We start from the raw sequence: 16,742 nt of genomic DNA, 5'->3' as shown, positions 1-16,742 counted from the left end.
CACACACACTCTAGCCTCTACATATTCATAATGGTAACCACATGTCAAAGATTCAGAACTGAAATATATAATGTAAAACAAGAAGGACCAGATGGAAACCCCATAAAACCCAATAAAAAACAAACAAACAAACAAACAAACCCCAAAACAGACAAGCAAAGACAAGGAAGCAATGGAAACACCAAGCTACCAGAAAGCAAAAGATAAGATGGCTATAGGAAGCCTCATATTTCAATAATCACCCTAAATGTAATGGATTGAACTCACCAATAAAAAGGCACAGAGTTGCAGATTGGATCAAAAAACAAAACTGAACCAGATGCTGTCTCCAGAAGATACATCTTAGTTCCAAAGAAAAATATAGACTCAAAGTGAAAGGGTAGAAAATAACATTTCAAGCAAATGGCATTCAGAGAAAAGCAGGAGTAGCGATACTAATATCAGACGACATTGACTTCGAAATAAAAAAGGTAAAGAAAGATACTGAGGGACACTTCATAGTGAAAAAGGGAATCACGCACCAAGAAGACATAACACTTATTAATATATATGCTCCCAATCATGGAGCCCCAAAATATGTAAAGCAATTACTAACAGAACTAAAGGGAGAAACACACCAAAACACTATTGTAGTAGAAGACCTAAATACCCCACTGCCAGATATGGACAGATCATCTGAACGGAAAATCAATAAGGAAATAACATCCCTAAATGACACATTAGACTAACTGGACATAATTGACATTTACAGAGCTTTTCATCTCAAAATAGCTGCTTATACATTCTTCTCTAGTGCACATGGAACATCCTCAAGGACCAACCACATACTGGGACACAGAGATAGCCTCAGCAATTATAAGAGGGTTGAAATCATACCAACTATATTCTCTGATCATAATGCTTTGAAGCTGGAGATCAACTGCAGAAAGACATCAAGAAGAAACACAAATACATGGAGATTAAACATGCTACTGAAGAATAACTGGGTCAGAGAAAAAATAAAAAGAGAGATCAAGAGATACACAGAAATTAATGATAATGGTAGTACAACATATAAAAACTTTTGGAAACGGCAAAAGTGGTCACAAGAGGAAAGTTCATATTATTACAGGTCAATCTCCAAAAACAAGAATGGGCCCAAATAAACAACCTAATGCTTCATTTTAAAAAACTCGAAAAGGAACAACAAATGAAACCTAAAGTCAGTAGAAGGAAAGAAATAATCAAAATTAGAGCAGGAAGAAATGAAATTGAAAACAAAAGAACAATAGGAAAAATAAATGCAACACAGAGCTGGTTCTTTGAGAAGGTTAATAAAATTGACAAACCCCTGGCTAGACTCACTAAAGAAAAAAGAGAAAGGACACAAATAAACAAAATCAGAGATGAAAGAGGGGAAATTACGACTGGCATCGCAGAAATACAAAGGATCATGAAAGAATACTATGAAAAAGTATGTAACACCAAATTTAATAACTAAGAAGAAATGGACCAGTACTTAGAAAAACACAACCTTCTTAGACTGAATCAAGAACTGGAAAATCTAAATTGAATGATTAACAGTATGGAAATTGAAAAGCCTCCCAAAAAGTCTCCCAAAAAGTAAAAGTCCAGAACCAGATGGCTTCACCAGTGAATTTTACCAAACATTCAAAGAAGATTTAACACCTATTCTCCTCAAACTCTTCCAAAAAATTGAAGAGGAGGCAATATTTCCCAACTTATTTTATGAGGCCAATATTACCCTTATACCAAAACCTAGTAAAGATAACACACAAAAACTACTAACCAATCTCTATCAAGAACACAGATGCAAAAATCCTAAATAAAATACTAGCGAACTGACTACAGCAACATATTAAAAATATTATACACTACAATAGTTCAACATACGCAGTTCAACATACGCAGATTGATTAATGTGATATACCACACAAATCAAAAAATAAGAATTATACAATCATATCAATAGATGCAGAAAAAGTCTTCAACAAGATCAAAACACTTCACAAAATTGGTATAGAAGGAAAGTACCTTAACATAATAAAGGTCATCTATGATAAACCCTCAGCCAACATTATATTTAATGGTGAAAAACCAAAAACCTTCCCTCTAAGGTCAGGAACAAGACAAGGCTGTCCACTATCGTCACTGTTATTCAATATAACACTGGAGTTCCTAGCGAGTGCAATCGGGCAAGAGAAAGATATAAAAGGCATCCAAATAGGTAACGAAGAAGTCAAATTGTCACTATTTGCGGATGACATGATTCTCTAATAGAAAACCCTAAAGACTCCATAAGAACACTACTAGAAACCCTAAAGACTCAATAAGAACACTATTATCCAGCAAATAAAGTTTCTGGATATAAAAATCAATGTTCAAAAATCCATAGCATTCTGATAAATAACTGTCAGATAAACAAGTGGAAAAAATAATTCCTTTTGCAATTGCAACAAAAAGAATAAAATACCTATTTAACGCAATCCCATCAAAATCCCATCGGCATTTTTTAAAGAAATAGAACAAAAAATCATCAGATTTTTAAGGAAGCACAAAAGACCCTGAATAGCCAAAGACATCGTGAGAAAAAAGAATGAGGCTGGAGGCATCATTCTGTCCGACTTCAAATTATACTACAGAGCAACAGTAATCAAAACAGCATGGTATTGGCAGAAAAAACAGACACACGGACCAGTAGAACAGAACTGAGAGTCCACAAGTAAACCCACATTTATATGGGCAAATAATTTTCGACAAGAGAGCCAAAAACATACAGTGGAGAAAGGAAAGCCTCTTTAATAAATGGTGCTGGGAAAACTGGAAAGCTACCTGCAAAAGAATGAAACTAGACTGTTGTCTATCACCACACACCAAAATTAACTCAAAATAGATTAAAGACCTGAACATAAGATCTGAGACAATAATATGCATAGAAGAAAAGATGAGAACTAAATTCAAGACCCTGGACTTAAAGATGATTTTATGAATTTTACCTCAAAGGCAAGGAAAGTAAAAGTAAAAATAAATGAATGGGACTACATCCAACTAAAAAGCTTCTGCACAACAAAACAAACAGTCATCAAGGTAAAGAGACAATCATTAGAATGGGAAAATATATTTGCAAGCAACGCCTCTGATAAGGGCCTAATATCCAAAATATACAAAGAACTCATACAATCAATAACAACAAAAACACAAATAATCCAATAAAAAAATGAGAAGAGGATTTGACCAGACACTTCTCCCAAGAAAACATACAAATGGCCAACAAACATATGAGAAGATGCTCAACATCGCTAGCTGTTAGAGAAATGCAAATCAAAACCACAATGAGATACCGTCTATCACCTGTTAGAATAGCTGTTATCAACAGGACAAGTAATAAGTGTTGGAGAGGATGCGGAGAAAAAGGAACCCTTACACCTTGCTGGTGGGACTGTAAATTGGTACAGCCACTATGGAAAACAGTATGGAGGTTCTTCAAAAAAACTAAGAATTGATCTACCATATGATCCAGCAATCCCTCTACTGGGTATTTACACCAAAGACTTGAAAACCCATATCTAAAAAGATATTTGCACACCGAAGTTCATAGCAGCATTATTCAGTGGGCAGGACATGGAAGCAACCGAGGTGTCCTACAACAGACGATTGGATAAAGAAGCTGTGGTACATGTATACAATGGAATATTATTCAGCCATAAGAGATGAAATACTGCCATTTGCGACAATGTGGATAAATCCTGAAATAATCATGCTAAGCGAAATAAGCCAGACAGAGAAAGATGAAAACCACATGATATTACTTATATGTGGGATATAAACCTAAAAGCAACAAACAGGGCAAACAAACAGAGACTCATGGACATGGACAACACACTAGTGTTTATCAGGGGGTAGAGGGGAAGGGAAAGGTATATGGGGTAAAAGGAGTCAAATATGTGGTGACAGAAAGAAATCTTAACTATGGGAGGGGAACACACAATGCAATATATGCATATGCTTACTGCTAACTTGTACACCTGATACTTAGCGAATTTCATTAACCAATATTACCATAATAAAAAAGTTAATTAAAAAAATTAAAAACGAACAAACGAAACCATACGTTTTCTTCAAAAAGACACATCTCAGGCGTAAGGTCAAATATAGACTAAAAGTGAAAGGGTGGAAAACGATATTCCAAACAAATGGCATTTAGAGAAAAGCGGGTAGAGCCATACTTCTATTTACCAAAATAGACTTCAAGATAAAAAAAAAGTAACAAGAGACAATGATGGACACTTCATAATGATAAAGGAAATCATACATCAAGAAGACAGAACACTTATCAATATATATGCTCCCAATTGTGGAGCACTGAAATATATAAAGTAACTACAAACAGAAGAGAGAAGCTGACCAAAACACTATAATAGTAGGGAATCTAAATACCCTACTGTCAGCTATGGATACATGATCCAAACAGAAAATTAATAAGGATATATGAACCTTAAATGACACATTAGACAACTGGACTTAATTGACATTTACAGAGCCTTTCATTCCAAAACATCAGATTATACATTCTTCTCTAGTGCACATAGAACATTCTCTAGGATAGACCGTATATTGGAACCCAAAACTAGGCCTCAACACATTTAAGAAGACTGAAATCGTATTAAGCATATTCTCCAACCACAATTCCTAGACTGATTCTTGATTCCTAGACTGAATCAAGAACTGGAAAATCTAAATAGAATGATCAACAGTATGGAAATTGAAACAATCATTAAAAACCTCCCAAAAAGTAAAAGTCCAGGACTAGACGGCTTTGCCAGTGAATTCTACCAAACACTCAAAGAAGATTTAATACCTATTCTCATCAAACTCTTCCAAAAAATTAAAGAGGAGGCAATACTTCCTAACTCATTTGATGAGGTCAACATTACCCTGATACCAAAGCCTGGTAAAGATAACACAAAAAAAGAAAACTACAGACCAAACTCTCATGAACACAGATGCAAAAATCCTAAATGAGATACTAGGAAATCGAATACAACAATACATTAAAAAGATTATACACCATGATCAAGTGGGCTTCATCCCAGGGGCAATGGATGGTTTAACATATGCAAACTGACTAATGTGATACACCGCATATACAAAATAAAGAATAAAAATCATATGATCATACCACTAGATGCAGAAAAGGCATCTGACAAGATACAGCATCCATTTTTGATTAAAATATTTAATAAAATGGGTATAGAAGGAAAGTATCTCAACATAATAAAGGCCATATACAATGAACCCGCAGCTAACATTATATGTAATAGTGAAAAACTAAAAACCTTCCCTCTAAGATCAGGAATGAGACAAGGCTGTCCACTATCACCACTCCTATTCACTACAGTATTGGAAGTCTTAGCTAGAGCAATCAGGCAAGAGAAAAAAATAAAAGACATCCAAATTGAGAATAAAGAGGTCAAATTGTCACTTTTTGCAAGTGACATGATTCTCTACATAGAATACTCTAAACTATTAGAATAATAAACAAATACATTAAAGTTTCAGGATACAAAATCAATGTACAAAAATCCATAGCGTTCCTATACTCTAATTATGAATTTTCAGAAAAAGAAATGAAAAAAACAATTCCTTTTTCAATTGTAACAACAAAAAAAAATAAAATACTTAAGAATAAAACTAATGAAACATGAAGGACCTATAAACTGAAAACTATAAGACATTATTGAAAGAAACTGAAGATGACACAAAAAATGGAAAGGTATTCTGTATTCATGGACTAGAAGAATCAACACAGTTAAAATGACCTTATTAATAAAAGCATTATGCAGATTTAATGCAATTCCCATCATAATCCCAATGGCATTCTTTAAAGAAATAAGACAAAAAATCATTAGATTTGTATGGAAGCACAAAAGACTCCATATAGTTAAAGAATTCCTGAGAAAAAAGAATAAGGCCAGAGGTATCACTCTGCCTGACTTCAAAATACACTACAAAGCAATAATCAAAACAACATGGCATTGGCAGAAAAACAGGCACACCAGACTCATGTAACAGAACTGAAGAGTTCAAAAATAAACCCCCGTATATATGGTGAAATAATTTTTGACAAAGGAGCCAAAAACATACATGGAAGAAAGGAAAGCCTGTTCAATAAATGGTGCTGGGAAAATTGGAAAGCCACATGCAAAAAAATAAAACTAGACTGCTACCTATCACCATACATCAAAATTAACTCAAAATGTATCAAAAACCTGAACATAAGACCTTAAACAATAAATTGCATAGAAGAAAACATAGGTACTAAACTCATGGATCTTGGATTAGAGAGGATTTCATGAATTTGACTTCAAAGGCAAAGGAAATAAAAGCAAAAATAAATGAATGAAACGGTATCAAACTAAAAAGCTTCTGCAAGCAAAAGAAACCACCAACACAAAGAGGAAACCAATCTAATGGGAGAATATATTTGCAAACAATGTCTCCAATAATGGTCAAACATCCAAAATATGCAAAGAACTCATACAATTCAACAGTAAAAAAAACAAACAATCCAATTAAAATATGAGCAGAGGACCTGAAAAGACACTTCTCCCAAGAAGACATAAAAATGACCAACAAACTTATAAAAAGATGTTCAACATCATTAGCTGTTAGAGAAATGCAAATCAAAATCACAATGAGATACTTAGCTGCCAACAAAAATCTTGTCTGGTTAGTTAAAGCAAAAAAGGAGTTTATTTAAACATTAGTAGAGAGTTTACATAAACTCCATCAAGGATGAGAGAGCCAAATTTAGCAGATTTATGAAGATGTGAATTCCAACCATACTTTGGGAGCCTCTCCAGGAAAAATTAGATTGCTACCACTACTCGGCACCTCTGATACCAGTAACCTAGAAAGACCAGAAACTCCCACTACCACTTGTGCAAAACATAAACTCCCCTGCCCAACACTGCCACCTCATGTTGTTCCCATGCAATTTCGAGTGTGCAGTATATGACTGGCCAAATGCCTCCACTTTAGTAAGTGGGTATACGAAAATAAATTTTTTGGCATCTACTTTGGGAAGTCAGACTTGTAATATGGGAAATTATCAAAATATAGGGAAAGTGTTCAAAAATGCTGGGTGATCACAAGTGATGAATGTCTACTTCTTTAAGTCACTGTTATTTAATGTTATAGAGAATTTGAAAATAAATCGCTTCATCATAAGTCAAAGTTTTATTTCACAAAAATGTAGAAAACATTTTTAACTCCAGTAATTTCCAAATCAATAAAATGCTGGTAAGTTTATACAACTGTATGAAACAATATAAAAAAAGACTATTTCTGGTAATACAAACAGTACTCAAAAATAATAGGGAACAGATCCAATACTTTTAATACAGCTAAAGTAGACTTCAATGATCAGAACTGCTACCTAATAATGTCATATTCCAGATTAACAGAAATTTACTTGAGAAAGCTAACTTTCAATTTTAACCAATTTTATTTAAAAAAAAAAACTATAAAATGTATTATATATTTCCCTGCTTATTAAAACAGGTATATAAAGTATAATTTTATCTTTCCTTAATTGCTCAAGGTCACCATTATAAACAGAATGCAGTAGTCATGAGTAGTGAAAACTATTTCAGCAACTATAAATTAACCAGCCCTTTCATTCTGTTTTCGTAGAACTTTGACTTGTAATGTTGCTGTCTCCTAAATCAACAGTGCCTCCGTATGCCAGCTGGTCTCAAGATTGCCTGCTGTCCCATTAACATTGACCTGAAGATGGCCAGGCTACCAAGCCATACTCAATATTTATTCCTCCTTGTTCAACACACATCATCCACCATTTTCTTTACACTGGTTTCCAACGCTGTCCAAATAAATAAAGATAGTAACAGAGAAATGCTGGATTTGGGATTTTTGCCATATCATATAAGAAACCATTATTTTTATGGCATATACTACTATAAAACAAAAGGAAACTACTGTATAAAAAATAAAATACAGAATGGAGACTGCCTTCTTTTAACTGGAACAGATCACAAATCAGAAACCTAACTGCTGGACTTAAAGGCATTTAAAAAAATAATTTAAATCTGCCCAAGTGATCAGCTAAAAATGATCGAATGTCCATCACATAACCAAAGTTACTACCATATGAAAATATGCATTAGAATTTCTGATATAAAAGTTGTTTTAACCTACTTAGGACAGAAACTTTTCTTCTTACCTCTTATGCCAAAGGTTTTAATTAAAAAAAAAAAGATATGCTCAAAGTTAAAACACAGCTGTAGTAATCGTATGATTTTTGCATCCTTCCGTCTTCCAATATGACCTTTCCATATGATTTAGAAGTTCCTTTATAAATCTAATTTTATACTATCGATTATATCTGCTAGCCTCTTTCTTTTCATATTTTATATTAGTTTCACACATACAGTACATTGGTTAGACATTTATATAATTTATGAAGTGATTTCCTCAATTACTCTAGCACCCACCTGGCACTACACACAGCCATTACAATAATATTGACTATATTCCCTATGCTGTATCTATATCCCCATGACTGTTTTGTAACTATTAATTTGTACTTCATTCCTTCACCTTTTTCACCCAGCCTCCCACTCCCATTCCTTCTGGCAATCACCAGTTTGTTCTCTGTATCTGTGAGTCTGTTCTCATTTGTTCATTTCTTTTGTTCCTTAGATTCTGCATATAAGTAAAATCATATTGTATTTATCTTTCTCTGTCCAACTTATTTCACTCAGCATAACACTCTTTGGGTCCATCCATGTTGTTGCAAATGGTAAGATTTCTTTTTTTTTTAATGGCTGAGGCCACTAACTCTTGAGAGGGTATTAGAATGCTAGAATTGATAGACTGCTAGAATTTCAGGTATCACAATAGATGGTAGGGTAATTGTACAGAGGGAGAGAGGCTTTGTTTAGCAGTCCCATGTAGCAAACCACATGTTGTTGCCTAAATGTCACATTTTCCTTCTAAGGACTCAAAAGAAATCTTAGAATAGGCTCAAAAGACATTTAAAAATCTCTGCTTGTTGCACTAGCTATGTGACACATTACAAATTTTAATACTTCTTATATTTTCAATTATAGAAGAAAAGCATTCTTATTTCAGAAAATTTCGAAAACACAGGTTAAAAATAAAGTACCACCATTCTTGATACATTTTACATGTGTTTTTATGTGAACTCTAAATTTGGATCCACATAAAGTTAACATCTCTTAGCACTGAAGGGAGGAAAAGAAGGCCACTACAGCTAGGATAACAAAAATGAGGAAAAGGTAGATAATGAGGTTCGAGAGATTAGGCGAGGCCAAAGAGTGAAAGCAGGTTCTTATAAATTAAACTCAAAAAGTTTTTATGTTTGCAGTTGACTCATGAACAATATAGGTTTCAACTGCATGGATCCACTTATATGCAAAACTTTTTTCAATAAATATATTTTAAAAACTTTTGGAGATTTTTTATTACTGGGAAGCAATCGTATCTATTATACTAGGCTACCATAAAGCAATCATATTTGCTGTTTCTTCATATCCATGCATGAATCATTATATCTGTAAATTAATGTGAATTTTTTTCACATTACCCTTTCATTTTTGGTGTCTAGTGTTAGTAATATCTACAGTGTTTTGTATCCTATAAGACAATATTGATGTAGGTACTGACAGATGATTCATCTTGTAAACAGACAATATAACAGTATCAATATAGTACGGTCCTGTAGATGTATTTTCTCTTCCTTATGATTTTCTTTTCTCTAGCTTACTTTATTGTAAGAATATATTATATAATGCATATAACATACAAAATATGTGATAGCTAACTGTTTATGTTATTTATTGGTCAATGGTAGGCTTTTAGTAGTTAAGTTTTGGGGGAGTCAAAGTTATTTATGGATTTCTGACTGTATGGGGGGTTGGTGCCCCAATCCCTGTTGTTCAAGGGTCAACTGTACTTGCTTTGTTTTGGGGAGATGGTAAGTAATGGGATAGGTAAGTGGCATGATCAAATGTGCATTTGGAAAAGTTCATTCTAGTCTTAATCACTTAAACCAATTAAGATAACAATAGTCTAAGTGAGAGATGAAGGAACTGGGTGGAGGCAGAGAAGATAAGAATGAAGTGGGCAGATTCAGGAGAGATTTAGGAAATAAAACCGTCATGATTTGGAGATGGATTTGATTTACATGTAAAGGAAAGGAAGGTGTCATGGATGAATCCCAGGTTCCTAACTTGCATAATCCAATACACAATGGTGCTACTCACCAAGACAGGGAACATTATAGTAAGACCAAATTTTAAGAGGAAAGATCATGCTTTCATAGTTAATTTTAGATGTTATCAATTTGAAGATCTCTATATTGAATATCTTTTACCTCCAGACCTACTCTATCCTTCACTGTATAAACTGTATTAATAAGGAGCCTTACCCACTAGCTTCTCTTGGGTTCAGGCAAGAGAGCCCTGGAAGATGACTGGAGTAGAGTTAAGTATTTATTCCACTGGCTCCCTCTCTGTAAGGCTGCCTTGGGCTGTGTCCTTCAAAAGAAGATATCATTCAATACAATCTCTTCTTTGTATCTCTCTCCTATAACTCTCTCCTTGCTCACCCCAGTTAACAGCCTAATCTCTTAATGTTCTGCTGTATCTCAACCCCTTTGAAATAAACCCTCTTTGAATTATCCTGATTTGACTGTGCCACACTGATAACACATACAAAGAACATGTTAAGTAGGCAAGATACATGCCTCTACGAGTCTTTTGCATATAAGTGGTATGGGCATGGATGAAATTACCTATGAAGAAACTGTAATGTGAGAAAAGGAGAAGCTCTTGGACAAAATTTGAGATGTGGCAACTAAGAATCAGATGGAATTGAAGTATTTGACAATGATGACATTTAAGACTGAGAAAGAGTGACGAGTTAAAAATGTTTGAAAATTGGGGGTGGCTCCATAGTGTACTGGTTAGCACGTGTGCTTTACACGCAGAAGGTCCTGGGTCCAGGCCCAGGTGGAGCCACGGACCACGCTCTGGGTGTGCCAGGCCCCGGGTGTGTGCCATGAGCATGTGGCAGGAGACGCCCCTCCTTCAGAGATCCAGTTCTTAAGGGGAGATGGCAATATCTGTAGGTCAAGGGCAGAAGTGGTGTGTATGTCGGGGGGATTAAAGAGGGAGAAAAATAAAATAAAATAAAATGTTTGAAAATTCATGTGTATTTAGGAAGAAGAGCAGGTATACTAAGTTTACTCTTTAAGGGTACATAATAAGCCATTTTATTGGTATAATTAAATACTTTATACAGAACCAATATGATGGCAACTACTTTATCAATATAACCTCCTCACGACAATTTTAAGAAGATCACATTATTGTGGTAACATTTCTTAAGAATTTGCTATGACCATGATTAAAAGCAAATTGCATGCACATATGCATGCACACATACACACAATTCTTTATCTCCTACTCCATCCTTAAGGAAGACACATAAAAGAATGTTTATTGTAGCATTCTAGAAGAAAACACTAGAAATAATCCAAAATGTCCACCTCACCAATTAAATGGATAAACTGTAACGCAGTCAGATAATGTACTATTATATAATAGCACTTGAAATAAGCTAGAAAGAGCGAGCAGATAAATTTCACATATATAATGTTGAGCGAAACAAAGTTGCCATTTATATAAAGGTTATAAAATGTAAAACAATGCTATATATTATCTACAAATATACGTATGTAGTCAAAAAATAAAAAATGCATCAAAATGACCTCTTTTCGTGATTATAATGGCGTAACTGGACCAAACTTACCTTCCCATTGTAAACAATTACGAACTGAGCAAAATATATGAAACAAATTTTTTTTAGACACTTAATATGAAACAGTATAGAACTATGGTCCCCAAGAAGTGAAACAAATGAGGTGATCCCTACAATCACCTGGCTTTTTGACTACAGGCAATGTCTACACTACAAGTGTAGGGATTTTTTTTTCCAGTGGAGTTCAGGATAAGGAAATCAGTACTGGGGCAGGATGAGGCACCTAGAAGTTATAATTCCAAAGAAAAGGAAGCTATGCAGAAAAGAGCATCAGAAATCTACCTAAGGGTCCCCTTGAGACTTTGCTAAATACTCTGAGCCTGTGACTGCAGAGAAAAACTTGACAAAGTTTGGCAAGAATGACCAAGAAATTATAAACTCAGAGAGCTTACACACAATGGAGAGACTAGCTGGAGTGGAGAGTCCTCAGTCATCACTTGGGACATTCAATGGAAACCTTAGAGAGGTGATAGCTTAGTAGTAGTGTTGAACTGGAATAAAGGCTAGTCTAGGCCCACCCTAGAACAGCTTAAATCCTGGACTTGAAAGGATCACCAAACTGATCTACAGGGAACTTAGCTCCCTGCAAGAAAAAAGCCCAATCCTTTTATTTCACAAAGTAACATTCACAATGTCCAATTTCCAATTAAAAAAAAAAAAAAAAAGTACTGAACATGCCAAAAAGCTGAACTTATAACCAGGAGAAAAATCAGTCAACAGAAAAACCTAGAAAATATTAGGAGCTAGCAGATAAAAGACATTAAAATGTGAACATAATGATGAAAAGTTATATTAAAAAAAGAACTAAATGTAACTTCTGGAGTCGAAAGAATATAATATCTGAAATAAAAAGTTCCCTGGATTAGACACTATAGAAGAAAAGATTAGCAAACTTGAAAATTTACCACAGAGAGGAAGATTGAAAGCCTATAGTACAGATCAGAGAAGCAAAATGAATACAAAACAGGATAATCAACACACACATATATAAACTCAATCCTACCAAAGCCACATTACAATCAAATCTCTGAAAACCAGTAATAAAGATAAAACTTTAAAAGCAGTCAGAGAAATAAGATACATTATATATAGAAGAACAAAGATAAAGAGAACAGCAGATTTCCCTTCAAAACTATGTATGGTAAAATATTTCATGCTTAAAGTGCTGATAGGAAAAAAAAAAAAAAACACAAAACGAATGAACAAAAACCTATCAACCTAGATGTATTCTCCTTCAAAACATAAAGTGAAATTTTTTTCAAACCAAAAAAATCAAACTTCCGAATTCATCACTGGCAGACCTACATTAGGAAAATGCTAAAAGAAATTCTTTAGGCAGAAGAAAAATGACACCAGACAGAATCATGAATTTAATACAAAAGAAGGGAGAAAATGTTGGGAAGGGTAAATGTATAGTTAAATATACTTTTCCCCTTATTCTGAAATTTCTTCAAAAGATAACTAATATGCGCACAGTAACAGTGTATTGAGGTTTGTAACACATGTAGAAGTAAAATGTATGACAATAACAGCACAACAAATGGCAAGAGGTAAATAGAAGTATATTGTAAAGTGGTATACTATTTGAAATTATTTATGATGTTAATTCAGCCACTAAAAAAATTTCGAACAACAATGTATAGCTATCGCTTCTCAGCCTTTTGGCTAGATCAAGTGAAACAATGATGTATAGCTAATAAGCCAATAATGAAGATAAAATACAATATTAAAAATACTATCAGGGATAAAAAGGAATACTCATAATAAGAAGTCAATCCATCAAAAAAACCTAAGCATCATAAATATATATGCATCCAATACCAGAGTTTCAAACTACATGAAGCAATTAATATCTTTCAAACTCAGAGTAGAAATAGACAATAATATTTTGATTTTCACTATACTAAAGTCAATTGTATTTCTATATATTAGCAACAAAAAACTATAAATTGAATTTAAAAAGTAATTTACAATTACATCAAAAATATGAAATATGTAGAAATAAAGTTAATCAATATGTGGAAAATGTGTACACTAAAAACTATAAAACACTGCTGAGAGAAATTAAACAATTATCTCAAAATTGACTGATAACTTCCATGCAATCTCAAAATTCTCTTACTCTTTTTTTACAGGTATGATTCTGAAGTCACATAGAAATACAAAGATCCTAGTAAAGCCTAACAATTTTGAAAACAAAACAAAATGCAAAATTGGAAGATTCATATTACCAAATTTCAAGGCTTACTATAAAGCTATACTAATCAAGTCAATATAGTATTAGCCTAAGGATTGACCAATAGATAAATGGAACAGAATACAAAGTCCAGAAAGACTCACAAATATATGTGCAACTGATTTTCAACAAATATGCAAAAGTAATACATTGATGAAAAAATAGTTTTTTTCAACAAATAATACTGGAACTGGCTATCCATATAGAAGAAAAAAACTTTACTCTTACCTCAAACCACACACAAAAATGAATTTAAAATGGATTATAGACTTAACCATAGAAAATAAAACTTAGAAATTTCTGAGGGGAGAAAAAGGAGAAAAATCTTTAAAATCTTGGGTGACCTAAGATTTCTTCAGTCACAAAAAGCACAAAACATTTTATTTAATTGAAATTGAAGTTAATATTTTCTTTTCCTCAAAAAACACTAAAAATGAAAAGATAGGCCACAGACTGGGAAAAAAATATTTGCAATGCATTTGTATCTGACAAAGAACTTATATCTAGAGTATATAACAGAATTGTTAAAATTCAATAATAAAATGCATGGAAATGATAAAGTCAGGATAGTGGTTTCTTCTAGGGACAGAGAAAAAGAATACAGAAAATCTTGAATATATCTACGTTTAATTTCTTAAAAACTGTCAAGTAGTGGGTACATGGCCCTTTATTATAATTTTATTTATTCTTTGCTCCATGCTTAAAATACTTATAATTAACAAAGAAGTAAACACTGTATCCAAAGAGAGAGCTTAATTCATACTACTCCATTAAGTTATCATAGTCACTAAGACATGTAATAAAGAATTTCTCCTCATATCTTAGTCATCTATGGACACACATAAATATATGTAAAATTGGAGAAAAGAAAAAGATTCAGTCATATTTCTAGTTTCCTATTAATGTTTAAATGTTTCCCTTATCACTTTCAACAATTTATCAAAAATTAAAGTTCACTGATCTCTTCCCACACCATGGACTCAAGCTCCTCCATGTTCTTTGCTGGTTCTATCATTTTACAAGTTACAAGAACAGCACATCGCTTAAGAGCACAAGCTCTAGAGTCAAACTGCCTGTGTTCAAATCTTTACTGCTCAAAAACTGCCTAATCTTGGGCAAGTTAATCTCTCTGTGCTTCAGAACATACAGGGTGCTTAGAGCTAAACCTAGCAAATAGTCATGCTCAATAAATATTAACCACTCTTCTTTTTTTATCTTCTTTTTGCTACTACCACTTACAACTACATCCCGACTCACCTTTATTTCTTCCCTGTTCTCATTATATCAAGGAAGGTACTAAGTCCTGATTGTTTCTAGAACAATCTGACCTCTCCCTATTTCTGGGTACCAGTAGTAGAGGTCTAGACTACTACAGCCTTCTTCCTACAAGCTTTCTTTTTCTTTAATTTCTTGCCATTCCAATTTATTACACACTATTATCAGATTAATTTTTATTCCTCTCCATAAAATCCCCTTTGCTATAACACAAGTAGTTCTATGAGGCTCTGTACAAGGAAGAGAGTATTTTGCAGTTGGTTCCTAATTATAAAAAGTATGGTAGTAGAAAGTCTCAAGGTTGAGTGCTAATCCTACAAATATCAAAGCAAGCTACATTTATGACTACAAGAGCAACAATATATTATAAATTGCCTGTAAGTAGCATTAACAGTTCCCTATTACATCAGCAATAGTTCCTAACATAGTTTGAGATTTGATTTAGTATATAAAATCACCAGTCTTTTTTGAGCACTCACCTGTTTGAATCCTAGTCTCATTATAAGTAAAACATTATATAACTACCATCAATCTATGCTCCCAGGTCCTAGAAGATAACACTAATTGAGCCCAGAGTAAGACGTTATCCAGAAAATTAATACCAATGGAGGAACTGGCAGAGGTGAACCTATGTGTCATTTTGAACTACATAATCTCTGGAGTTTTTCCTAATTTTAAGGGTCTATGAGTCTATTCTAAAGCTACAAAATCTATATAAAATTCCTCTAACTTAAAATAATTCATCTGAAAGAAAATCTAGAAATCTAGAAAGCATTCTGAAATCTTTTATAAAAGTTATTTTTGTATTGCTTTAAATAATTTGGTTTAAAATTTAAAACTGTAGCTTTTAACATATTTCATTGTGGTATTTCATTACAAATTCATAGTTTGGTGATAATGCATTTTGGAACACTACTAAAATGGGCCCAGAAATTTGATATGGGCACACAAAAGTTGCACAGCTACTTTTTGAAAAGTAGTTCCTGGAAATCTGAACAATATGAACTTAATTTTTTTTTAACATTTACCTTTTTTCTTCTTTTGCTCTCAGCTGTTCTTCCTGTCTCAAAACTTGAACCATTATAGATTCAAAAACTCCACTTGTCAAGCCTGCCAAACTTCGAGTTGTTGACCGACGCCTTGTTGAAGTACATGCAGTTCCCTTCTCATCCTCCAATCCATAATAGCCTCTAGATGTAACTGCTATCGTTGTCTTTTCTCTCAAGTGCCTTGGAGAATAAGAAGTCAATTCACAAGGTCAAATCTTCTGGGTAAGCAATCAACCCCCTTAACCAGCATCTCAAGAAGAATCTCTTTCGCTAACTATAAAAAAACTATTTAGTTCAACCTTACTTAACTATGCTTG

The 16,742-nt window shown here is 33.5% G+C and overlaps 1 protein-coding gene across 1 annotated transcript in view; it reads right to left on the bottom strand.

The window, feature by feature from the left end:
- The window catches only part of KIAA2026 (KIAA2026 ortholog), a 90,379-nt gene that overhangs the window by 50,733 nt on the left and 22,904 nt on the right, over positions 1-16,742 (bottom strand). The window contains 1 exon segment of the mRNA XM_025051405.1: positions 16,405-16,605. Within this exon segment, the coding sequence (XP_024907173.1) occupies positions 16,405-16,605 (201 nt within the window).

Source organism: Pteropus alecto, unplaced genomic scaffold (assembly GCF_000325575.1).
Source record: "Pteropus alecto unplaced genomic scaffold, ASM32557v1 scaffold95, whole genome shotgun sequence".
In the NCBI taxonomy this organism is placed as follows: domain Eukaryota; kingdom Metazoa; phylum Chordata; class Mammalia; order Chiroptera; family Pteropodidae; genus Pteropus; species Pteropus alecto.
This window is presented reverse-complemented; position numbering and strand designations above follow the sequence as displayed.